Raw genomic sequence first — 27,146 nt, 5'->3', positions numbered from 1 at the left:
AGAGAGTTTTAATTGCCCCCTTGACCTAGATGAAGCAAAATAAGGAAAAGAATGCGAGGGTGACGAGGTGTTTTTTTTCACTTCAGAACTTCAAGTTCACCTTCGAATATAGACCATGCATGTCTATTTGTAGTTTGTTTTTCATGTAATAAACCCCTGTAGTGTGTTTGAAATTAGCCACTGGTTGGTGACTTATATCGAGCGATCTTCCGTGCAGCGCAGCAAAAGGGTTTTTTTAATTTTGCTTTAACAGAGGTCAAAGTGGAAGCAGCGGAAATCTCCACGCCGACCTTTGTTAGTGGCCGACAATTATAACTTCAAGCATGGCTCTCATTGAAATTCATAAAATTCTGTGTATTTGCGGCGCTGACTAGAAAAGAGCGAGCGTACTCGGTGAGGACATATACTCGAGCGAGTATCGTTCTATTCGAGTACCTGCCTGCTTGTCCGCAAAGATTCGGGTGCTGGCGGGGGAGAGATCTTTCTCTCTCTCCCCCCTGCTCACTCCTGCAACACAGCGTTCACCCCCACCGGCACCCGAATCTTTGCGGGGGAGCAGGCAGGTACTCGTTAAGGACGATACTCGCTCGAGTATCTGTCCTTACTGAGTAAGCTCGCTCATCTCTAGCGTTGACAGCATGTCCCGGCTCAACTGATCAGTTGGGGTCCCAAGAGACAGACCCCAGCCGATCAACTATTGATCAATAGTATTCTCCCCAGAAAGCTCCTTTAACTACTTCTTTCTTGCTGTGGAATATGTTGTCATTATTTAAATAAAGAATATAATAATAATTATTATACAATCGTGGTTTTGTTGAGCACTTTTTCGAGGTTTTGTATTTAAGAGAAAAGGGTAACGCAAACAAAACACGTAGATCTAGTAATACTCTATTGATAGAAGTAAATAGATTTTGTAAACTTTTATTACAAAAATATATGAGATATGCAGTTATTTTGATATATTTATACAGACTTGCTAGTGACTTTCCACTTGACGAACATTGTAGTTGATAGACAGACATAAATCTTAATCTAGTTGGGTACAAAATTCTGCCCTGATTAATTTTGATGGTTGTTCAGAGTTTCACTTTCAGGCTATGACTGATAGACAACAATAGATTCTACTCGGCAAGATTGGGTGGAGAAACTCTTTTAACAATTATGGTGACATCCAAAATGTGTCAAAAAAGAGGAGGCAGCATAAACGGTGCTTCAAAAGGTAAAAATTGTATCCTTTAATTGTTCCATTTTTTTTAAAAAAAGGCAGACAACATTTCGACCTGTGTCGGTCTTTATCAAGCCATCAAGATAGTGAAACAAAGCAAACGATCCATGCCAACATGGACTGAAAGCCTAACTTATCTGCGAGATGTGGCACAGATCTCAAAGGGTTTGGGGGAGTTTGTAGCCCCAAGGGCAGGAGAGAGGTCCAGTTTGGCTCCTAGAGTTGGCTTGAAAGTGAAATTTTGTAAAAGCGTTGTGAAAAAGAGGAATAGCTCCATTTTAGCCAAAGTTTCCCCCGCACAGCTCCGCTTACCTACAAGGATGAACAGAAAATATTGAGAGAAGATGAGAAATAATTTAAGATTACAACTGAATGGAATTAAGATGTTATACATATCTGATATAAAGCTTTGGGACTTTAATTTGTTATAATTGACACGTTATTCCAATGGTTCTTATTTCACTTCAACATGGAAAGCCAAACATATTCATTAACCCCTTAAGGATCAAGCCCGTTTGTACCTTTAGTACTAAATTTAGGCAAACTTTGGAAATCTGACGTGTTACTTCAACAAAGAAAACTCTTTATGAGATTTGCATAGCCAAGTAATTCTGACAATGTTTTTTTGTTTTTGAGTGATTTTATGCAAAGCAATTGCAAGAAATTATGATTTTGAATTTTTTGACAAATGTGTCATTTTAAAGTCATTTTTTTTTTCAGACAGCTTGCATGAAAATAGAGACATGCACCCCAAAACTGATGTCCCTGTTTCTCCTGTATTTAAAAATATGACCATTGTGTCTATAATCCTATGTGTGGACAAATGTCAGGGCACAAAATGAAAGAAGTAGCAGGAGAAGTAGACCCCTTAATGCATTTATCTGGGGGAATAGTGAAAATTTAGAAAGTTTAGATTATAGAAAAAATTGAATTTGTAACATTTAAAATATGCTACACCATCATTTTTGTTCATGCCTTGTGATATTCAGCTTATCAAAAAGCATCAAGTATCAGGGCCTGGAACAAAAAGTATCAATTTCACACAGTTACAGAAGATGATTTTATAATACTATGTGAATAAAAAAAACGGGATTCATGGGATTTGTATAAAAATGATTTTTTTAATAATGTGGTAGAGCGTGGTACCTCTCAAAACATGGGGAGATGCATAGGCCAGGTTCTGTCAGACACTTAGGGAAATAGTAGCGAGTATCAATGCGTCTCCCGTGTTTGCTACACCCTCTGCCTCTTTTCTCTGGGTTTGTCTTATTGGTTGTGATGGGCACTCAGCAAATAAAATGTTTTTCTGTTAGCCTTTGGATATCTTCAGACTCATGACAAAGTCAGGGGTCTTCAGTTTGAAAGAGGAGGTAAGCAATTACATTCCCCTGAAAGTCAAGATATGAATCTGTGCCTCCTCTTTTTTTGTATAGGACAAAACTATTATGGACCGCCACCTGAATGAGGTATACGGCCCATTTTTTATACCAGGATCTTGTTTTCCGTTTACCCAAATATGGGTGTATTACCTGGTCTGCTAAATCAATGTCCCCCAGGGATTTATTGTAATTTATTATGCACACCGGCTTTTGCTTGTCGGATGCAGAACCTCTCCCTGACGGCCTCTGTGGCATTTGCATAGACTGTACTGAGTACAAACACATCTTCTCGGTCCCTATATTTCACTGCCATCAGTTTTTCACTTTGAAAAAAGCAGAATGTTCCCTTTGGAATGGTTTTCACACCAGCCCCTGTGGAAAGCCCCTTTTTTTAAGGATTCCCCCACATGATCCGGTGTTTGATGTGTGCAGGAGTTTGAACAAAGGCACACTTGTATAGGGGACACTGTGGAGGACTGATTTTACTGTCCCTACCCTCATAAATTCTGAAGGTGGCAGTATACCTGCTCTCACTTTCACAAAGTTTTTAAAGCTTCACTCCATAATGTGCCCTTTTAGTTGGTATATATTAGTTGAAATGAAGTCTTCCCTTAAAACTAATTAGGGATTCATCTGAGTTTTTTTTCTGGGGTGTAATGAGTTTTAAATATCTTGTTTAAATATGTGATTAATGTCAAGATTTTAAATAAACAATCAGAATTTGGATCTGTTCTGGGATCTTGCAGATTATCATTGAAGTGAAGTTTATAGCGGTGTCTGGGCATTACTGCAGCAAAGACAGGGGTGGAATTATATTTAAAGCCCTTCCCCGAAAATCCCTGCAGGGCTTGCCAGCAACTAATTGCTTTCATAAGGCATTATTTTCAGTGTACGTGAAAAAAACAACAAATGCATTTGTGATTTTTTTTTGTACTTGTTGGTAATTAGCAGGTCATTATGGCTGTAATTATTTTACAGCTCAAAGTAAAAATTCTGGTAATTAATTCATATCAGTATCTGACCTATAGACACATATAGATACTTATAATCTTTATGGCTTTCTAATGTGTCCATAAACAATGTTGGCTGTCCAGAAAAAAAGAAAAATTCAGGTTGGCAACCTTGATTGTCAGGCGGCACTCTTTAGCATGGGCAGATGATTTCCTCTGTAAAAACACCCCAAGTCCTTATGAGATATGTCATCTGGACTTTCATGATGTGGTCTCCTACTAATAAAAAAAAGCATTATAGGTATTACCTATTGAGAAGGGTATGAAGGCCTCGTTCTTTTTAAAATTTCCTTTGGAATCAAGAAAGTGTTCTGGATAGAAATCATCGGGTTTCTCAAAGTAGGTTTTATCTCTGAGTGTGGAGTGCAGCAATGGGATAACAAGAGTGCCCTGGAGGGTAAAATAACAATCTGTTATGAGGTATACCGTATAGAACAAAAATACATGATGTAACAAACAACAAATGACACAAAGCCACGTTAAAGGTGGGAGTAATCCGAATGCAGATTAGAGTCGGTATCATGATTAATGGAATGTTAACTTCTAGCCATTTAGATATATCTAGTGTCGCGGAACCCTCCTTTGCGGAACCACGGCTTACTCAATTTGGAATGTTTACACCCTTCCATATTAATTCTGAATTGATAATGCGCATAAGAAGTTTTCACACTGACACAAGGTTCAGCATGCATAGCTTCCTCAATTCTAACTTTAATGATGGGCGTGTAGCCTGTTTTAAGAGTTTAACATATCCGCCCATCTGGGCAGGTCAAAGATTACATAGATACAACGTATTGTTTAATTATTGGATAAGCATCTTGCAATTCTTCCATCCTCCGGTCATCTGTGATTGGCCATCAGGTGGTGGATGAAATGAGTGGGTTGTCTTGGAGCCACGTGTGGTTCCTTCGATATGATTGGATGTTACATCATGAACTATAAATTGCACAAACCTCCCATGTTATTTGCATACGTTTCCAGTAAAATTGCTTGGGTAATTTCTGCGGTAGCTGTTTCAGACTGCGGTTGTCCATGTCTGAGTTATACTGTCTTCCAAAATTGCAAAACAGATGGAAAATGTAACGTGTTTATACTATATATTATCTTGTCAGCGTTTTGAGAACAGAAGTTTCATGTTGGCTTCCCCATGTCAGCAGAGTTCTAAAACAGATATTTTCATATGAGCGGAAGTACCTATTGCATAACTGTAAGAACATTATATTTGTAGCAAGACAGAAAGCAAATATGTATACAGAATGTTAAATTGACAACTGTCTACTGCCAAGGCCCACCGATCCATATAGATATATACTGGGCTTCCACCACACTAGTAGGAAAAACAAAAGACTGGACCATGAACTTCAAGTTTAACCTCTGGATAAAGCTATTCAAATATTCTTGGAGTCATAGCTAGCTTTTGCTTAGCTTAGCTCAAAGATTTAGTTTGCTGTCCTAGCCCAGTATCTAGATGCGCCGGTCAAGTCAAAAGGACTTATTTGCGCCTCTACTGCACTCAGTACTCGGGGCACATGACCTAGTAGCCTTCATTATGTTTAAAGCTGAGCATTGTTTCTCACCTTTGGAAGAAAATAGCCTCTGAATGTGACATCTTCAGTAGTTGCATGTGGAAGATTACCCGGTACAATATCCCCGAAGCGCTGGATTTCATGAATGACGGCATCGGTATATGGCATTTGTTTCCTGTGCTCCATTTGAGGTGGAGCCAAACCAATCACTCTTTCAATTTCATCATGTACTTTTTCTGCCAGGAAGGAGAAAAGATGTCGCTTATTATTCATGTCTACATACATAGTTGGTCACCAAACAAATCTTAATGTCAACCCAGACAAAGGTTTTAGGATAGGAAGGAAAGCTTAAAGGGTAGGGTCATTAGAAAGGACATATGTTAACATTGAATGTTATGACTATCTTATCACTAGAAGACAGGGGACTATTGACAGAATCACAGGTCTGTCCGAAGTAGGAGGTATTTTTTAGAAAAATTGTTTGTAGAAGATAAAACATGGGTAATACAATGCTGTAGAGAGAAAACATCGGTAATATGATGTCATACAGAGGCACCAGGTACACTTACTATGACTCATAGGGGCTCCTCACAGCCTTGCAGGTCCATACTACAGAACTAGTCACTATGTGTGCCTCAACATGGCAATGCTTCTAGCAGAAAATAGCCCTATGATACGGCATGTGATGAGGTATGTCATGGTTTGATTCATGAGGATTATACAGAAACAATGCAAAAAAATCTCTTAATGTCTCCGAGGCACCTATGGAATCCTGATCCTTAAATCTGTACTAATATATATTTATGGGGCGGGCTGAAGCTAGCTGACTCAGCGATGCAGCCCAGTCCTATAGCAATTGTCTCAGAGATAGGGCAGCTCTCCTCAGTTATAGTTCAGTGGAAGAGAGAAATAATTACTGAAAGTTTTTTAGTGGCCTTCTTTAACAATCATTATCGCAATGCTAGCCAAACCCAACTACTCTAAATTAGATGTGTAATTCAATAATCACACTGTTACCATAAAATAGACAATTTATTTGTTGTCGACGTTAATGTCAACAAACAAAATATCTACTTCACTATTATTACAAAAAAAATAGAAAAAATTGTGCTTTGGTCCTATAAAAATGCCATAAAAAGAATAACAAATAAGAAGTTATATGCTTTAAACATGAATACTGAGCAGAATCTAGTCCTGAAGACCTAAAATATTCTGGACCTGAACAGCTTACAGGGACATTACTGTAAAGCAATTGTTTCCTGCTATGAAAGAAGGAGGGGCAATCGCATTAAAGATCACCTTCATGAAGTAAACAAGGCATCAAAAAATAGAAACTGGATAAAAGAAGGAAGATGACAAAAAAATTTCTAGTAACCCATAACTAATATTTTTAGTCAAAGTGTCCCTGTAAATCCTTGACATTGTAGAACATTTCATACATATAATTCTTACGTTGAATTTCGGGGTGTTTCATCATTAGCAAAAGTCCCCATCTTAAGGTGGTTGATGTGGTCTCCATCCCAGCACCGAAAAGGTTTCCGACCAGTGCAGTTAAGTTATCATTGTGGTAATACTCAGAGGATTCTGGCTTTCCCTGAACAACACAAAGGAACAAAAATTATTAAATGCTGAATGATGTTTTATCCACAAATTATGGGCTACTAAAAAGGCCAGTAAAACAAGTGTACAGGATTGGAAAAAACATTGCTATATATTCAAATATTTAAAAATCTGTAGAAACCTATATTCAAAAACAGCGCCACTGCTGTCCACAGGTTGTATGTGGCATTGCAGCTAAGGCTTCATTCATACTACATTTAGCCATTATATCGAGAGGCCTTATGCCACTTCCGAAACAAAGACGGGCCTCGTTGACATAATCTATCTCGGACATTGACCGTAGCTAAAAGGGAAACCAATAGGCATCTGTTTTGACAGTTTTATGTTGGTTTCCGGCATTCTGTAGTCGACCACACTAATTTTTCCAGCACAGAATGCCAGAAACAAACAGAAACCTGCAAAAATGGAAATCTATTGGTCTTAATTTCAGTAGCTGTCGATGATGGCTGAAAAAGATCCAGGTTTCCAACCCAATCCTGTTTTCTGGATTTCAGAATGGAGCCAAGATGAACCCCTAAACGTAAAAGTATGACTGAAGCCTTAGACCTGTTCACTTGACTGGTGCCAAACTGCAATACTAGTCACACCCTGCGGACATATGTGATGATAGTTTTGTACAAAAACAGTTTGTTATGGAGTTCATTTCTATAAACTGGTCAAGAGCGTACTGTACATGCTACGGAAGCCCAACACGTGGCTGGGGTGAAGACCTTGGAGAGAGGGATCAAAGTCCTAAGTGGTCCTTTCCATTTGCATCTAAGTTCCCCCAGACCAATTGTATTGTTAGCCAACATGAGAATAGGAAATTAGCAAAAGAGTTAAGAGGGGAACAGACACCTTCTGGCATGGAGGGCAAAATCTGTCAACATAATAGGTGGTCCATCCTGATCAATGATGCAAAGTTTATCAGAAACCAGATTAGAGGATTATACAAAAAAACTTTGCATGCAGTATAATTCATTTTTTAGTTTACTTATTAATAATGGTGATGGTGCATGTCTTACCTCTTGTTGTTTGGCTAGGAAGGCATCAACAAGATTCCTCTGGTCATTTACATCCAGTTCTTTCTTCTGTTTTGTAAATGTTGCTCTTATGAATTTCTGAAACTCTCTGATGTTCCCAAAAATTGTTCTGTGAGCTCCAGGAAGCCAATCCATCAATGATGGAAAACTGTTATACATCTAGAGGAGCACAAACATAAGTAATAATCAGTATATATACAAACTGTAATAGTAAGAGCTGTTTACATTTGTGCCTTCTATACACAATGGTTAAAGGGGGTTGTATTTTTTATGAAGTGGTGGACTGCTATAAAATACGAGAATATATTCAGGTCTTTCGCTCTAATTGCCCTTTCTCCAGACCCCCCAACCTTCACGTGCCTCCTGGAAGCTGGTCAAGTGCAGTTTAACCATTCATACTGCTAAGCCCAGTGATTAGCTGCAGAGGTCATGAGCTTAGATGACACATGGTTGATTTATCGAGAAGTTAGCAAAGACTTGGGGGATTTCAGCAGTGGACGGAAGCAAAATACATGAGTATAGGCTTCCATAATACAGCCTCCCACTGCTTTCTAAAAAAATTAAAGCTTCTGGACAACCCTTTTAAATCCAGTCCTGAAATCTTTAGAAGGATATTTTAATTTCTACAAATAAAGGTTATTCCAATAAAGTTTTTTAATATAGAATTTCCAGTCTACTTTCTGTATCAATTTTTCCCAATTTTCAAGATCTCTACATGCTGTCTGTCAAAAAAAAACCTTTATTGTTAACTTACAGTGGATAAAAATCTGTCCTGGCAATGGACACACAGGTACATGTCTCATTTGAGTACAGTCTGTACTGTTCGGCTGCACTCCATTCATACAGGGCCCCCATTTTTGTGATTGTTGGCCATAATTTAAAGTTTTGGCACAACCCCTTTAAATCATTGACAATTTTATTAATTCCCCAATGTTCATCTTTCTTATGTGCAAATGCCTTTAGTCAAAACTACAAAAACTATAACATACTGTAATATATTTCTGACTTACCCGGACCCAGGGGCTTCCCATGAGTCTTGCATTCTCATTAGTTAGGCGCATAAGCCTCAATATGGTCGGGTCCTCATACTCAAATCTATGACTGAGCAGTATAGACACAATGATATTGGCCGCTGCAGCGTTAATACAGGTGAGATTATCAAAGGGTTTTCCTGTAAAATTAGAAAAAAAAATAGTTTAAAGAGAAGCGAGAGGGAGATGATCGGCGCTACAGACTACTGCATGGAGCACAAGACTGAACATCATTAGTAAAAGCAGCATGAGTATATTAAAGGGGTTGTCCCGCGAAAGCAAGTGGGTCTATACACTTCTGTATGGCCATATTAATGCACTTTGTAATGTACATTGTGCATTAATTATGAGCCATACAGAAGTTATCAAAAGTTATTCACTTACCTGTTCCGTTGCTGGCGTCCTCGTCTCCATGGTTGCCGTCTAATTTTCGCCGTCTAATGGCCAAATTAGACGCGCTTGCGCAGTCCAGGTCTTCTTCTCTTCTCAATGGGGCTCCGTGTAGCTCCGTGTAGCTCCGCCCCATCACGTGCCGATTCCAGCCAATCAGGAGGCTGGAATCGGCAATGGACCGCACAGAAGAGCTGCGGTCCACGGAGGGAGAAGATCCCGGTGGCCATCTTCAACCGGTAAGTAAGAAGTCACCGGAGCGCGGGGATTCAGGTAAGCGCTGTGCGGTGTTCTTTTTTAACCCCTGCATCGGGGTTGTCTCGCGCCGAACGGGGGGGGGGTTGAAAAAAAAAACCCGTTTCGGCGCGGGACAACCCCTTTAATAAAGAACAGAGGAAGCCCATGGGGGGTTGTGAGTGCCCCTTTGTAGGTGTTGGCCAGAATTGCCAGTAGGGGATCATCCAACATTATCCTGGATGATTATAGACCTTGTTCACTCACCTTCATATGACTTCAGCTTCTGTACTAAACACTCAGCCTCTTCAATGATCTTGTTTTCTATGGCTTTCTTGCCCATTCCATAATCTCGTAATGTTGAAATTGCAAATCTTCTCATCACTTTCCAGTTCTCTCCACTGGAAAATACCACACCTGAATGCAATAAATACATGTTATTCCTATTCTTAACACATGGGAATAGAGAGGTCCAGTATGGACAAGTCCTTATCAGAGAACAGGTCACCCAATGTTGAGCTGAATCCTCCTGATCAGTTGTTATCAGGACAAGCTACATGTGAGTTTTCAATACACTGTCCATGTGCAGAAATGCACCTGTGACCTACGTCCAGAGCAACACATATTGTAGGGCCATCCATACTTATTTAATAGAGAGGGGTTCCTGGTGAAGGTTTCCACTCTTTACATCCATACTGGTGCCAGAGCAGGGTTCCTCAGAGGTGGGAATTAATAGACTCTTAAAAGTAGAAAAAACCTCTGAAAGGACCTATGGAGGGTTTTCCAAAAGTTTTATTTCTAAGAGATAGTTTTCTTCTGCACATTTAAAAATCAGTTGCATTGTAGGTTCTCCTTGTGTCACCATATGGTGTATACAGTTAGCACCATATTGTGGCTGTAATATAACTTAAAGGTAATGCTTCTAGTAAAGAATATCCATATAAAACTACTCTGCATCCAGCTGTACATGACCATATTTTATCTCTGATTTTTATGGGAGTTGATGGCTTGTGGAGGTACAATATAGCCCCATATATTGTTATATGTGCTGTCTCATTTCTACTCTGAAGTTATACGAAGCCTTAATATGTCCAATTTTTCTCATAAAGGAGACCTGTTACTTTAAAATCTTTTCTGAATATAAAAATTGTAGCATTTACAGAACTGAGAATTATGATTTGATCTCACAAATCATATTAAAAGCCCATTAATCTTATTATATCTCAGGTCTTAAAGAGGTTGTCTGTAGGTTTAAACAAAAAAGGAATCCTTTCAAGTAATAAAAGTATTAATACACCCCTCACTGATCACCATCACTCATCACGATGCTTCTTAGGGATCCTGCTGGTTCCGTACTCCCTGGTCCTTGTTGAGATAATCATATGACTGCTGCAACCAATCACAGGATCTTCTGATCCTGGTTGATACAGACATGTGAGCACTGCAGCCAATCAGTGGCTGTAGCAGGTCACTATAGTGGCCAGTATTAGGCTGCAGAAAGTCACATGTTCATCCTCACAGGGACTAGGAGATCAGCAGATGATGCCAGGAAGTGAGAGCGGTGGGGATCAGTGAGGTGATAATCATTTTTATTATTTTAAAGCATTCTAAGCAATACAAAAAAATAGGGATATCAAAGTCATTTTTGCGAGGGCCACATATGCCTTATGTTTGCCTTCAAAAAGGTCGATTGTAATTGTAAGACTGTATAGTAAAGGCTCATTCACATGTGTATTTGTACAGTGTAATACGCAGTGAATAGAACCCACTGATTTCAGTAAGTTTGTTCACATGAGCGTATGTTTTCACATGATGTGCATAGCAGTCACAGTAGTAATGGTGAACCCCGTACTGGCCTCTAGCTGGGCAGTATCTCTACAGGCTTTCCACTCACTAAGCTTGCAGTCCTGTTCTGGCAGCGGAAGCTACTGCTGAGCCTGTGACCGCCAATCCCTCACCTCGGGGTCTATGCTGCCCCGTGTACAGGATTGCACAAAAGCAGGGGGTTGGAGGTCACCTGTCACAGACTGCACTATGCCACCGGGGCGGAGCTGCAGGTGAGGTGAATACAATTCCGGTGCATAAAACGAGGTGACGGGCTGGATTCGGCTGGAGAGCCTTGTGTTTGAAATGTGTTGGCTAGACAAATCCTTTAACCCTTTCCAATCTAATTTCTATCCTGGTTTTCCTAGGGGGCCTACTATTTTTCTGCTCTTCTACAATGACGCTATATGCTGGCTAAAGCCAGTACTGCATGAGGTGACACGTTGGATAGGCTCCAACAGGGGAGAGGCTGGCAACATACGGTACGAGAACCCCGACGGATGTCTTCCAACATCGGAGCTGTACAGCCTTAAATCATAATGTCTTCAGAGGTCAGACAGTGGATTGGAAAGGGTTAAATGATTTCAGTAGAATTTAGATATTTAATGTTTCATGTGTATGAGGCCTCCCTCACATATAAAAGCGACAAAGTGCCGGAAATAAACCGCAACGCTTTGCTGCGTTTTACTTTAGTTTTTGGCTGCCCAAAAATAAAACAGACTCCACTCGAAAATTGTGGCAATGGAAAGCTCTGTGATCGAGTGGCTGTCTGAGAGGATCTATTGAAAACAATGGGAGCCTTTGACAGCGTTTAGCGTTGTGCTGAAAGTGCAGCGTTAAATGCTGAAAAATCATCTGTGTATTATTACAAATTTTTTTATTTTATTATGTTCTACTACTGAAGGATTCAGCAGTACCAATAATTAGAAAACAGTGCAGCAAAAAACATTTAAAGTGTTCGTCTAGTTGTAAACTATTGATGGCTTATCTTTAGTAGTAGTCTGCCTCCTGGGTCCCCCACTGATCAGATGTTCCTTGGATCAGTGTCTTAATACACTTGTTGCCAGCGCAATGGCCAGGCTTGGTGTTACAGGTTCTTAGTTACTTTAATGGGAACTTTCCCTGTAATACCAAGCCTGGCCACTGCAGTGGGAATGGTGCTGTCTGCTTCCTGCAGAAATCAGCTCAGTGCACTAGCACAGCAAATCCCTACTGATTTACTATAGAAGTCCTATCCCAAGGATAGCTCATCAATAATTATTTATGTTAATTATAATTAACAACTGGAAAATCCTGCTATTCCAGAATTATTGGGTGTTGGTTTATCAAATGTTAGGAATTATTGGATGGAGATAGGAAAGTCTATAAAATTCACTTGTAAAGGGAGGATACTCAAAATAATATGTGAGCAATTCATTACTATTAGAGATGAGTGAACGTACTCGGTAAGGGCGATTTCGCAATCGAGCACCGCGATTTTCGAGTACTTCACTACTCGGGTGAAAAGTACTCAGGTGCGCTGTGGGGCGGGGGGTTGCAGAGGGGAGTGGGGGGTAGCAGCGGGGAACAGGGGGGAGCCCTCTCTCTCTCCCTCTCCCCCCCACTCCCCACTGCAACCCCCCGCTCACCCACAGCGCACCCGAGTACTTTTCACCCGAGTAGTGAAGTACTCGAAAATCGTGGTGCTCGATTGCGAAATCGCCCTTACCGAGTACGTTCGCTCATCTCTAATTACTATCACATTACTTTTATTTTTGGAGGGAGAAAGTTAGTATAAAATAGACTGCTTACCATTGTTCCCTAAAACCTTGTCAGTCACAGGTGTAATGGGTCTGTCGGAAAAGGCATCAGCATAGTTGATGAGCGCATCCTTAATAGTTTCATAACCGCACAGGACAACTGTTTTTGTCATGCCTATACTGACACTGAACACCGGGCCGTACGTCTCAGAAAGCTGTGAACACAAGATATATTGTGATTAACTGTATCCATAACTTAAGGAGATAAAGACAATGAAACTAATAGGTTAAAAGATAACTTCTACCATGTACCTTTAAGTGTAGGGGATTGTAATGTGTCTCCCCTTAGAGAGGCAGTACCACAAGCGTGTAGGGACTCTTATAGTCCATGCAATGCTCCCTGGGAATAAGCTATGCAAATGAGCAATGGAAGAATCCTCCACAGCACTACCTATTGGATGGCAGCTACCCTATGAGTCAATACCTGACCTTGTAACACAAATGGAGGTTTGTCTGCCATTGTCAGATATTGATTCGTAGGGTTGTTACCTTCAATAGGTGGCGCCGTGGAGGAATATTTCATCTCTCATATGCTTAACTATGTATTTTTAAAGAAATAATCTATATATAAGAAATACAAAGTATGAACACCCAGATCAAAAAAATTGTAATTTACGTCATAGTAACACAAAATATAAGTGCCTAGGTGTCCTTTTACAAGGAACGATTATCTTTCATTTTATCTCTGGTATGTATGCGGAATGGAGCGCTGATCACTAAGTATAAACACTGCCTGCGACTGAACAACAAACGATAATTCATTCACCTATCATTCATTATTACCTTTATGCAAGAAATAAAAAACTAACCCTGATCTGTTCATCTATGAATGACTGCCTGTTTACTGTGAATGGAGGTGGGAGGCCGGAAGTGTAAATGCACTGAAGTGATAATTGTTGGGATGACTGACTTAAGTGCCCAACAGTCATCCTGTGTAGAAGCACCCTAACTGTCACTGTTGCATACAAAAAAGCATTCATGCTACCCTATAAGCCCTAAGACCTCCTTTGCACAAGAGGTGCGTTTTTACGATGGCTTCATTGCGGCCGAAAAACACGTGGAAAGGTCGATCGAGTCACAGCTAAAATTAGCGTTTTCTCATACAATTACATGGGTGAGTGCAGCGTATTAGCGAAAAAATACACTGCAGCCTGGAATTCTCTCGGTTGGCATAAATCCTCGGGATGGCTTCTAATCAGAGATGAGAGAGCACCAAAATGGTCGCGTGCTCGCTACCCTAGTTGAGCATTTTCTAATGCTTGAGAGCTCGTTTCAAGTAACAATCCCCATTGAAGCATTTTTAAAGGTGACCCATGCTCTGCATTGTTTTAAATGGAGCCGCGGTCTGCACCCCTGAATTGTTTTTCATGGAAGGACTTTACATATAAGCCCCTAACTGAAAAACAATAATTTTAGTGTGAAAAAAAACCCCAAAAAACAACTTACCTTCCACCGCTGCCGTGTCCCCCATGGGGATGAACAACACAGATGTTTCCTTCATGCCCGCTAGTAAAAAGAATTCCTTGCTGCTACATCTGCCACATCTGTGACAGATGCAGCAGAGGAATTCTTCAATTCCCTACTGCAGCTGTCACACATGACAACTGCGGTAAAGGATCCTGCTGCTGGCACCCGTCAATAGATTTCATGGAAGGGTTTTAATATAAGCACTTCCCTGAAAAACCAGAAAAAATAGTGTAAAAAGTAAAAAAAAAGATACTCACCTCCCTTTTAGCTGCCGGGGCTCAGCCGCGTCTTCTCTGCGCTATCCCCGTCTCTTTAGTCCTAATCTATCAGCAGGCAGGGATTTTAAATCTCCGCATGCTGATAGATCAGCAGCGCTACAGAGCTGGGGACAGCGCGGAAAAGACGCGGCTGAGCGCCGGCAGCTGAAGAGAGGGGAGTATAATTTTTTTACACTATTTTTCATGGTTTTTCAGGGAAGGGCTTTTATTTAAAGCCCTTCTCTGAAAAACCATTAGCTGCCAGGGCTCAGCCGCGTCTTATCCGCACTATCCCCAACTCTGTAGCGCTGCTGATCTATCAGCATGCGGGGATTTGAAATCCCCACCTGCTGAAAGAGCTGATTGTGATTGGCTGAGGCGCTTTTATCCAAGCAACAATATCCAATCTATTAAGTAAAGTTGGCTGTGAGCATGTGGCCTGACTCCAGTCATCTTGTGGCACTAAGGATGATCATAAGAAATCCCTGTGAATGGAGCTTCCTTCTGTGGGGTTCTAAAGCGGTGATCCTGCCCAGGGTGAGCACATTTAATACCTGTCCCCCCTCTATCTGTGCTGACCCATCTCAGAGCCTTAGGGACCGACCCTCTACAACAACAAAGTACATACGTTTTTCCCAGTTTGCTGGACAGAAGGGGTATTCCCAAGGGAGTGGATGGCCCCTAGTAACCTAATTGTTACAGATTATTCTTTTGGGACTCCCATCTTTCTGTCAATGTGCCTAAATGGTATTTATATGAGAATATCTCCAAGCTTTATGTGGCCCTTATGAATAGTAATGTTCTGAATGTGGCCCTTCGATGAGAAAGCCCCCCTTTATATTATTACAGAATTTGTACATTACCTCCATGAATGTTTTATGAGGCTTTGACATGTCCAACATGAGGACATTTCCAATGATTGGTAAAGGTTTTGGTCCAGGTGGGAAATTTTTGTAATTTCCTTGCTTCTGGTTCTTAAAAGCATTGACCAAAAATAAGATGACGACCAAGGAGACGAGAAGTGTGACCAGATCCATGGTGAATGCGGGGTAGGTAAAATCTAGGGAGGAAAGACAGAACAAGAGTTATTCCTCTGTAAATATTTAAAGTAGGATCTTACTTGAGGAGAGACTATTAAATATTAGAGATGAGCGAGCACCAAAATGCTCGGGTGCTCGTTACTCGAGTCGAACTTTCAGTGATGCTCGAGAGTTCGTTTCGAGTAACGAACCCCATTGAAGTCAATGGGCGACTCAAGCATTTTTGTATATCGCCGATGCTCGCTAAGGTTTTCATTTGTGAAAACCTGGGAAATTCAAGAAAGTGATGGGAACGACACAGAAACGGATAGGGCAGGCGAGGGGCTACATGTTGGGCTGCATCTCAAGTTCCCAGGTCCCACTATTAAGCCACAATAGCGGCAAGAGTGAGACCCCCCCCCTCCCCCGCACTGTCAGCATAAAGATCATTCTCCTCTGCCACAGCTGTAACAGCTGTGGCAGAGAAGAACGATGTTAGCCCATTGAATTCAATGGAGCCGGCAATACAGCTGGCTCCATTGAAAGCAATGGGCTGCCGGCGATCGCGGGATGAATTGTCGGGAAGGGCTTAAATATATAAGCAATTCATCCAGAAATGTGACCAATCAGAGGCAGCAGTCACTCACCCATTCATAAATTCATGAATGGGTGTGTGAGTGAGATCTGCCTCTGACTGGTCAGGCTGTGACCAATCAGAGGCAGCTCATTCAGCAGGCGGGGATTTTAAATCCCCGGCTGCTGAATACTACTCACAGCTGTTCAGAGCAGTTCAGGAGGACTGCCGCCGGCCGCGCTGAACTCCGTCTGCCGGGACAAGGTGAGTATATATTTTTTTTATTTTTACACATTTCTGGATGAATTGCAGGGAAGGGCTTATATATTTAAGCCCTTCCCGAAAATTCATCCCGCGATCGCCGGCAGCCTATTGCTTTCAATGGAGCCAGCTGTATTGCCGGCTCCATTGAATTCAATGGTCAGTGCTCGTTTAATCGAGACGAGTACCGCGTGGTGCTCATCTTGAGTAACGAGCATCTCGAGCACCCTAATACTCGAACGAGCATCAAGCTTGGATGAGTATGCTCGCTCATCTCTATTAAATATCCTTACACAAACTGAATAGATTTATTTAATATCCCACATTTTGTTATTAAAGGGTGTGTATACTTTTGCAACAATTGCCTATTGCTCCAGGGCTTCTAAAAAATAAATACATTTTACAGAGTGAAGAGTACGTGCATTTTCTTTTATTAAATGTACAGAATAGAAAATTCTAAGAATTTTTGCAATAGATTTTATCAACTTATGCTGTACATTCTACTTACAAAACCTCTCTTCTGCTATGAACCTACGTGAAGACGAGGCAGAAAAATATCCCATCACCTAGCTGCACAACAGTAGAGGGCGCTCCATCCAGCTGTTTCTGAGCTTGTTCTCTCTACAACAGCTGAAGACACAACTGTTCCCATATTACAGTTTATTAATGTGTCTGTATTATATAGAATTTATTTTTAATAGCCTTTTCCTGTTTGAGGAAGTGAGAGTGAGCGGACGGAGGTGATGTCAGCGGGAGCCGGCAAGCAGAGAGCCGGGGAGCAGGAGAACGCTGGGGCGGCACAAGAGCACTCCTCCAGGAGAACGCTGGGGCGGCATAAGTGCATGTCTAAGAAGACCAGAGGGACGCTGGAAGGATACGTCCAGCGGCTGAAAAGGAGAGAAGAGGAATAACAAGTCAGCGGAACCGCATGAAGGAGGTTAAGTGTGTGCCTTAGTGTGTGTGTCTGTGGGTCTAAGTGTGTGGCTAAGAAGACCAGAGGTCCACAGGAAGGATATGTCCAGTGGCTGAAAAGAAGCTGCGTAACAAGTCAGCGGAGCGGCATGCAGGAGGTCAGACAGCATGGCCCCTGGTAGCGAGGTCCTGCAGGTGATGTCATTGGAGCTGCAGAGGAACTGATAACTATATATTTTGTGTGTGTGTGTCTGTGTGTCTAAGTGTGTGTCTTAGTATGTGTGTGTCTGTGGGTCTAAGTGTGTGTCTTAGTGTGTGTGTCTAAGTGTGTCTTAGTGTGTGTGTCTGTGGGGAGGGCAAAAAGATAAACAGGGGGGTAGATAGTGTCGATAGCGACCTGAGTCCAAGTAATGGGAATGGGGGTCGAGCAGGGGGTGGGGTTAGTACTGTTAGAACTGACAGAACAGCTAATAGTACCATTAGTAGCAAAATTAATTTAAAGAACAACAACAACCCTATAAATTGTATGTCTACGAATGCAAGAAGTCTGATCGGCAAAGTGGGCGAGCTTGAAGCGAGAATGACTGATAAATACTACGATATATTTGAAATAACGGAAACATGGCGTAATGATAAGTGCGATTGGACGGTGAATTTACAGGGTTACAATCTCTTCACAAGAGACCGTGGTAATAAGAAAGGGGGAGGGGTGTTCTGTACGTTAAATCGTACTTAACGCCGAGGCTACGGGAGGATATGGGGGCAGGTGATGAACATGTAGAATCACTGTGGGTGGAAATACAGGGAGAAAAAAATAAAATAAAATCCTGTTAGGGGTTTTCTATAGACCACCAAAAGCAACAGAGGAAACTAAAACCTTACTATTAAGGCAGATAGAAGAGGTGTCAAACCGCAGTGAAGTAATTATTATGGGGGACTTTAATTATCCCGATGTAACATGGGAAAACAAAACCTGTAAATCTCACAAGAGTGTTAAGTTCTTGAGAACAATTAAAGATAACTACCTTACCCAACTTGTGCAGGAGCCAACTAGAGCGAGGGCCACTTGGAACTTAGTATTAACTAACAAACCGCACCGAATAGTGGGGGTGCAGGTTGAGTGACCCTTGGGGAACAGTGACCACAATACAATCAACTTCCAACTGGCATTCAATAAGAAGCCTTATCAGGGAGCGACAAAAAAACTAAACTTTAGTAAAGCAAAATTCGATCAGCTTGGAACTACTATCGGTAACATAAAATGGGACAACATCCTCCAAAATAAAAGTACAGAGGACAAATGGGAAAAGTTTAAAAACATCCTAATCACCTCATGTGAGCAGTTTATACCGTTTGAAAAGAAAGAACCACAAGTAGAAGAAAACCAATGTAGCTCGACAAGACTGTGTGTGTGTGTGTGTGTGGGGGGGGGGGGGGCAATAAATGAAAAAAGAAGGCATTTAAACTACTAAGACAAGAAGGCAGCGAAGAAGCGCTAAATTCATACAGGGAAAAAAAACAAATTATGTAAAGGAAAGATCAGGATTGCTAAGGCGGAGGCAGAAAGACTGATTTCCAAAGAGAGCAAAAATAACCCTAAACTATTCTTCAACTATGTTAACAGCAAACAGGTTTGCACTGAGAGCACTGGCTGTTAAACAAATAATGCAGGAGAAATCATAGAAGACGATAGGGGGGGGAGGCAAATCTGTTAAATGGTTTCCTTTTACGTGTATTCACAAATGAAAATGAAAATGTCCCATGAGGTGCAGGGAAATAAAATGAACCCCTGCTACATATAGCATATCTAACACAGGGGGAAGTGCAGAGCTGATTAAAGAGGATTAAAATAGATAAGTCACCGGGTCCAGAGGGAATACACCCACGGGTTCTAAGGGAACGGAGTGATGTGATAGCTAGACCACTATTTCTTATCTTTATGGACACTATCAAGAATGTGGTTGTACCATTGGATTGGCGCATTGTCAACGTGGTTCCAATCTACATAAAGGGGTCCAAAAGAGAGCCTGGTAACTATAGGCCGGTTAGTCTCACTTCAATAACTGGAAAAATATTCTAGGCGTTTTCGAGATATGCCATCCTAGAATACCTCAAGGAGAACAATGAAATACCTCCTCACCAGCATGGGTTCATGAGGGGTCGCTCATGTCAGACCAATCTGATCAGCTTCTACAATGAAGTAAGCTCTAGGCTGGACCTGGGAGAGTCTGTTGATCTCATATATCTGGATTTCTCTAAAGCATTTGACAGCGTGCCGCATAATAGGCTGATATATAAAATGAGGCAGCTTGGATTGGGTGAAAACGTGTGTATCTGGGTAAAGAACTGGCTCAGAGATAGAAAGCAGAGGGTGGTAATAAATGTTTCGTACTCTGATTGGGCCACCATCAGTACTAGGCCCCATTCTGTTCAATATATTTATCAACAACCTGATAAAGGGACTGCACAGTAGAAAATCTATATTTGCAGATGATACAAAACTATATAAGACAATTAATACAATGGAGGACAATGTGCGGCTACAAAAAGGATCTAGGCAAGCTGGGGGCTTGGGCAGAAAAATGGCAAACGAAGTTCAATGAGGATAAATGTAAGGTCATCCACATGGGCAGGACAAACGGATGTCACCAATATACACTAAATGGGGTACTGATAGGGAAAAGTGAAATGGAAAAAGACCTGGGGGTACTAGTGGACTGTAGACTTAACTGGAGCAACCAATGCCAGTCAGCGGCTGCAAAAGCTAATAAAGTCTTCGGGTGTATTAAAAGAGGTATAGGGGCGAAGGACGAGAACATTATTCTTCCACTATATAAGGCACTTGTCAGGCCCCAGATGGAATACTGTGTACAATTCTGGACACCGATGCTCAGGAAGCATGTGCTTGAGGGGGTTCAAAGAAGGGCAACTAAATTAATAACTGGAATAAGAGGACTAGAATATCCAGAGAGGCTATCAAAATTAGGATTATTCACCCTGGAAAAAAGATGGCTAAGGGGCGATCAAATAACTATGTATATATTCATGAGGGGACAATACAAAGATCTCTCCGATGATCTGTTTATACTCAAGACTGTGTTAGTAACAAGAGGGCATCTGCTACATCTAGAAGAAAGCAGGTTTCATCACCAACACAGGAGAGAATTCTTTAATGTAACAGCAGTGAAACTGTGGAACTTTCTGCCTGAGGACGTGGTGATGGCAAAATCCGTAGAGGAGTACAAGAGGGGACTAAATGCCTTTGTAGAGCGGAAGGATATTACACGATATAGAAATTGGATGATCAGCAGGTTTGTAGTTTCAGGTATACAGTCAGGTAGGAACTATCAAGGTTGATCCAGGGATTATTCTGATTGCCATTATGGAGTCGGGAAGGAATTTTCCCCCAAAAGGGCTAAATGGCTTCTGCCTCTTGGGGTTTTTGCCTTCCTCTGGATCAACTAGAGGGTGGAAATAGGCTGAACTAGATGGACATTGTCTTTATTCAGCCCAACATACTGTTACAATTTTACTATGTAACACAGGGATAAACAACAGAAAACATTACGTTGTGCAGAAATCTATAGACACATTTGATGTGGAAAAGAAGTTTCAGGCTGTAACCTTCATGCCTTTATTCATCCCCCCCCCCCTCCTGTTATGCTCTTTACAAGCTGCTTCTAGTTTCAGACTTTTCTCATGTGAGCCTAACCCTATATGCTGGATGAGAGGTTTTCGACTACCTTTGCTATCTCTGTTGTATTATTTATGTTCATAGCTGAGCTATTGTACTGTATTTATGTTTTGCGCTTGTTTCTGGTCCTGAATATGTACTGGGAAACTGCTATCTTTCACCCAATTCTTACCAACAGGGAGAAAATTGTTCTCGTGCCATTAGCTTTTCCTATTTATGACATAATCAATTCTCGTGCCAAATTTCACGTTTCTATGACACCGGAAAGTGAAAAAATTACATTCCGCACGTAAAATTTGGACGCTAATTCTTTTGCGCATAAAATTGAATAATGGAGTTGGGACCCATTAGCTTTTCCTATGTATGACATAATCAATGCTTGTGCCAAATTTCCCGTTTCTATGACACCGGAAAGTGAAAAAATTACATTCCGTACGTAAAATGTCGACGCTAATTCTTTTGCGCTAGAATTGAATAATCGAGTTGGGACCCATTAGCTTTTCCTATGAATGACACAATCAATGCTCGTGCCAAATTTCCCGTTTCTATGACACCGGAAAGTGAAAAAATTACATTCCGTACAAAAAATTTGGACGCTAATTCTTTTGCGCATAGAATTGAATAATGGAGTTGGGACCCATTAGCTTTTCTTATTTATGACATAATCAATGCTCGTGCCAAATTTCCTGTTTCTATGACACCGGAAAGGGAAGAAATAACATTCCGTACGTAAACTTTGGACGCTAATTCTTTTGCGCATAGAATTGAGTGATTGAGTTGGGACCTATGAACTTTTCCTATTTATGACATAATCAATGCTTGTGCCAAATTTCACGTTTCTATGACACCGGAAAGTGAGAAAATTAGATTCCGTACGTAAAATTTGGACGCTAATTCTTTTGCGCATAGAATTGAATAATCGAATTGGGACCCATTAGCTTTTCCTATTTATGTCATAATCAATGCCCGTGCCAAATTTTAAGTTTCTATGACATTGGGAAGTGACAGATTTAGATTATGTACGTAAAATTTCGACGCCAATTTTTTGCGCTAGAATTGAATAATCGAGTTGGGACCCAATTACTTTTCCTATTTTGGAGATAATCTATGCTCGTGCCAAAATTCATGTTTCTACGATATCGGGAAGTTGGAGGACTTTTGGCGAGTCAGTCAGTCAGTCAGTGAGTCAGTGAGTCAGTCAGTCAGTGAGGGCTTTCAGCTTTATATATATAGACTAGCTGATATACCCGGCTTCGCCCGAGTTAATTTGGTACTGGTGTTTATCTGGTGTTCACAGTGAAAAGCTTATGAAGTCGTGGTTACTTTAGAGATACTGAGGAAAAAAAATATGTTCACCATTTTGCATAGTTCTCTGCGTTACCCAGGAAATACCACGGGGAGGCAACCATGCGACGTTTCCTTTATATAAAATGACATCAGGAAGTGAGAGAATTAGATTACATACGTAAAATTTGGACACTAATTCTTTTGCGCTTAGAATTGAATAATCGAGTTGGGACCCATTAGCTTTTCCTCTTTATGACATAATCAATGCTCGTGCCAAATTTCCCGTTTCTATGACACCGGAAAGTGAAAAAATTACATTCCGCACGTAAAATTTTGACGCCAATTCATTTGCGCTAGAATTGAATAATCGAGTTGGGACCCATTAGCGTTTCCTATTTATTACATAATCAATGCTTGTGCCAAATTTCACGTTTCTATGACACCGGAAAGTGAAAAAATTACATTCCGTACATAAAATTTCGGCGCCAATTCTTTTGCGCTAGAATTTAATAATCGAGTTGGGACCCATTAGCTTTTCCTATGTATGACATAATCAATGCTCGTGCCAAATTTCCCGTTTCTATGACACCGGAAAGTGAAAAAATTACATTCCGCACGTAAAATTTGGACACTAATTATTTGGCACATAAAAATGGAATAATGGAGTTGGGACCCATTAGCTTTTCCTATTTTTGACATAATCAATGCTCGTGCCAAATTTCCTGTTTCTATGACACCGGAAAGTGAAAAAATTACATACCGTACGTAAAATTTGGACGCTAATTCTTTTGCGTTAGAATTTAATTATCGAGTTGGGACTAGAGATGAGCGAGCGTACTCGGAAAAGCACTACTCGCTCGAGTAATTGGCTTTATCCGAGTATCGCTGTGCTCGGGTCTAGATTCGGGTGCCGGCACGGAGCGGGGAGCTGCAGGGGAGAGCGGGGAGGAACGGAGGTAAGATCTTTCTCTCCTTCTCTCCCGCCCGCTCTCCCCTGCTCCCCGCTGCGACTCACCTGTCAGCCGCAGCGGCACCCGAATCTTTAGACCCGAGCACAGCGATACTCGGATAAAGCCAATTACTCGAGCGAGTAGTGCTTATCCGAGTACGCTCGCTCATTTCTAGTTGGGACCCATTAGCTTTTCCTATTTATGACATAATCAATGCTCGTGCCAAATTTCCTGTTTCTATGACACCGGAAAGGGAAGAAATTACATTTCGTACGTAAAATTTGGACGCTAATTCTTTTGCGCATAGAATTGAATAATTGAGTTGGAACCCATTAGCTTTTCCTATTTATGACATAATCAATGCTCGTGCCAAATTTCCCGTTTCTATGACACCGGAAAGTGAAAAAATTACATTCCGCACGTAAAATTTTGACGCCAATTCTTTTGCGCTAGAATTGAATAATCGAGTTGGGACCCATTAGCTTTTCCTATTTATGACATAATCAATGCTCGTGCCAAATTTCACGTTTCTATGACACCGGAAAGTGAAAAAATTACATTCCGCACGTAAAATTTTGACGCCAATTCTTTTGCGCATAGAATTGAATAATCGAGTTGGGACCTATGAACTTTTCCTATTTATGACATAATCAATGCCCGTGCCAAATTTCCTGTTTCTATGACACCGGAAAGTGAGAAAATTAGATTCCGTACGTAAAATTTGGACGCTAATTCTCTTGCGCATAGAATTGACTAATCGAGTTGGGACCCATTAGCTTTTCCTATTTATGTAATAATCAATGCCCGTGCCAAATTTTAAGTTTCTAAGGCATTGGGAAGTGACAGATTTAGATTACGTACGTAAAATTTCGACGCCAATTCTTTTGCGCTAGAATTGAGTAATCGAGTTGAGACCCAATTACTTTTCCTATTTTGGAGATAGTCTATGCTCGTGCCAAAATTCATGTTTCTACGACATCGGGAAGTTGGAGGACTTTTGGCGAGTCAGTCAGTCAGTCAGTGAGTCAGTCAGTCAGTGAGTCAGTGAGGGCTTTCAGCTTTATATATATAGATGATCGTGCCAAATTTCCTGTTTCTATGACACCGGAAAGGGAAGAAATTTCTTTCCGTACGTAAAATTTGGACGCTAATTCTTTTGCGCATAGAATTGAATAATTGAGTTGGGACCCATTAGGTTTTCCTATTTATGACATAATCAATGCTCGTGCCAAATTTCCCATTTCTATGACACCGGAAAGTGAAAAAATTACATTCCGCACGTAAAATTTTGACGCCAATTCTTTTGCGCATAGAATTGAATAATCGAGTTGGGACCTATGAACTTTTCCTATTTATGACATAATCAATGCTCGTGCCAAATTTCACGTTTCTATGACACCGGAAAGTGAGAAAATTAGATTCCGTACGTAAAATTTGGACGCTAATTCTTTTGCGCATAGAATTGAATAATCGAGTTGGGACCCATTAGCTTTTCCTATTTATGTCATAATCAATGCCCGTGCCAAATTTTAAGTTTCTATGACATTGGGAAGTGACAGATTTAGATTATGTACGTAAAATTTCGACGCCAATTCTTTTGCGCTAGAATTGAATAATCGAGTTGGGACCCAATTACTTTTCCTATTTTGGAGATAATCTATGCTCGTGCCAAAATTCATGTTTCTACGATATCGGGAAGTTGGAGAACTTTTGGCGAGTCAGTCAGTCAGTCAGTCAGTCAGTCAGTCAGTCAGTCAGTCAGTCAGTCAGTCAGTCAGTCAGTCAGTCAGTCAGTCAGTCAGTCAGTCAGTCAGTCAGTCAGTCAGTCAGTCAGTCAGTCAGTCAGTCAGTCAGTCAGTCAGTCAGTCAGTCAGTCAGTCAGTCAGTCAGTCAGTGAGGGCTTTCAGCTTTATATATATAGATGAAAAAAAAATCGAAAGTTCAAATCTCCTATGGGGACTAAAAAAAAGTTAAAACAAGTGAAACTTTTTTTATTATTGTAAAAAAACAAGCATATTAAATTTAAAAAAAAAAAACTTTTTTGTGTATATAAAAGAAAATCAAAACAAAAATGCTATATTTTATAAGTGGGTATTGTCGTCATCATACTGACCCACAAAATAAAGTCAAAAGGGCTAATTGGCTTCTGCCTCAGTTTTTTTTTGCCTTCCTCTGGATCAACAAGGAGGTTGAAACTGGCTGAACTAGATGGACATTGTCTTCATTCAGCCTAACATACTATGTTACTATGTGTCCCACCACCGCTGTTATTTAACTGCTCCACCTGCTCATAGCTTGCCATCCCATGGCAGTGGGCTGTGAAAGAGAGAAGCCTTCTATTTTTCAGATGGCTTCTCTCCTCACAGCACATGCTCCCAGCCAGACCCAAGGCAGTGACAGGGGCTCAGTGCATTGGGTGACATATAGTAGTGCATCGGGTCCAGCAGGGAGTGAGCGCTGTGAGGAGAGAAGCAGTCTGTAGAATAGAAGGGCTTCTTACCTTTACATTGTGCTGCCAGGAAGGGGTTGATCTGAGGGTCACAGAGCTACTTAAAATAAATTCTATATAATACAGGCACTTATTAATAAACTGCAATATAGGAACAGTTGTGTTTGCAGCTGTTCTATAGAGAACAGGTACAGACACATCAGGATAGAGCGCCCTCTACTGTTGTGCCTGTTATGCAGTGAGGTGAATATAAGTTTCTCAGCCCTAGCTGCATAGAAGAAGAGGGGTTTTGTAAGAAAGATGTACATAACTAGGTAATAAACCCTATTAATAAAATGTCTATTCCAAACATTAAGAAAAAGAGTGCAGGTGCTCTTTAAGTAAGGCATGCCGTAAATCAAGAAAGAAAAAAGTGACATTCCCTATACTAGAACCATCTAAGATTAGCAGCACCTTCAAGGAACTGAACTTGGAAGAAATGGTGTCATGTATGAGACTAAAGGTAGGTGCGTAACTATAGGGGGTACACGATTGTACACAGACCCCTGAGTCTGAGGGCCAATAAAGTCCCCTGAACATAAGAAGACACCAGTATTACAAATGACACATGGTAGGTGGGTTCTGTAATAGATTCTACATTGAGGTCCAGAAACTTCAGGTTATGCATCTTATCCCAGGTAGGGTCATAGTAAATCACACTACATCATATATGGAAATATGATCATCCGAGGAGCACAAAAAATTCATTTGTCCTAAAAGAATAAGTTATCACGCAAGGGAATTTCAGGTGTAAGTTTTTGAAAAGGTCTATTAAAGTCCAGACCTAATTTCAGTCCATCCAGCAAAACCAATGGGAGCTTCCACTGACACTCTGTTAATAATTCGGACATAAACCTCATGTTCTGGTCAGAGCCTGACAACCTCAGCTGCTGCAGAAGATCATAATACACACCTCAGCTCCTGCCGAACATCATAATACACACCTCAGATACCACAGAACATAATAATACACTCCTCATGTGCTGTCTTACTTTGTGAAGAGCTCAGATGATACAATTAATCGCTGGAGTCTCCGATCTTCTGTTCTCTCAGCTGAATTCTCAGCTTTTATACTCTTGGAGAATAATTAAACCACCTGATTACAGCAAGTTGATGCTTAACTACAGACCCGGCTCCTCCCTACAATACAACTGCTGGAGGCACATGGGGAAATATG

At 41.0% G+C, this 27,146-nt stretch overlaps 2 protein-coding genes across 2 annotated transcripts in view; both read right to left on the bottom strand.

The window, feature by feature from the left end:
* The window catches only part of LOC136620599 (cytochrome P450 2C14-like), a 274,638-nt gene that overhangs the window by 179,032 nt on the left and 68,460 nt on the right, over positions 1 to 27,146 (bottom strand). The gene's annotated exons all lie outside the window — the stretch shown is intronic.
* On the bottom strand, positions 927 to 27,146 carry LOC136620671 (cytochrome P450 2C14-like). The gene is made up of 10 exons (XM_066595601.1): positions 26,962 to 27,146; positions 15,648 to 15,844; positions 13,053 to 13,215; positions 9,705 to 9,854; positions 8,793 to 8,953; positions 7,765 to 7,941; positions 6,593 to 6,734; positions 5,192 to 5,376; positions 3,863 to 4,004; positions 927 to 1,537 (listed from the first exon to the last, which is right to left on the bottom strand). Exons 2-10 carry the CDS (start codon positions 15,819 to 15,821, stop codon positions 1,359 to 1,361), a joined length of 1,473 nt encoding a protein of 490 aa, XP_066451698.1. The 5' UTR covers positions 15,822 to 15,844; positions 26,962 to 27,146; the 3' UTR covers positions 927 to 1,358.

This window comes from Eleutherodactylus coqui, chromosome 1 (genome assembly GCF_035609145.1).
Source record: "Eleutherodactylus coqui strain aEleCoq1 chromosome 1, aEleCoq1.hap1, whole genome shotgun sequence".
NCBI classification, from domain to species: Eukaryota; Metazoa; Chordata; class Amphibia; order Anura; family Eleutherodactylidae; genus Eleutherodactylus; species Eleutherodactylus coqui.
This window is presented reverse-complemented; position numbering and strand designations above follow the sequence as displayed.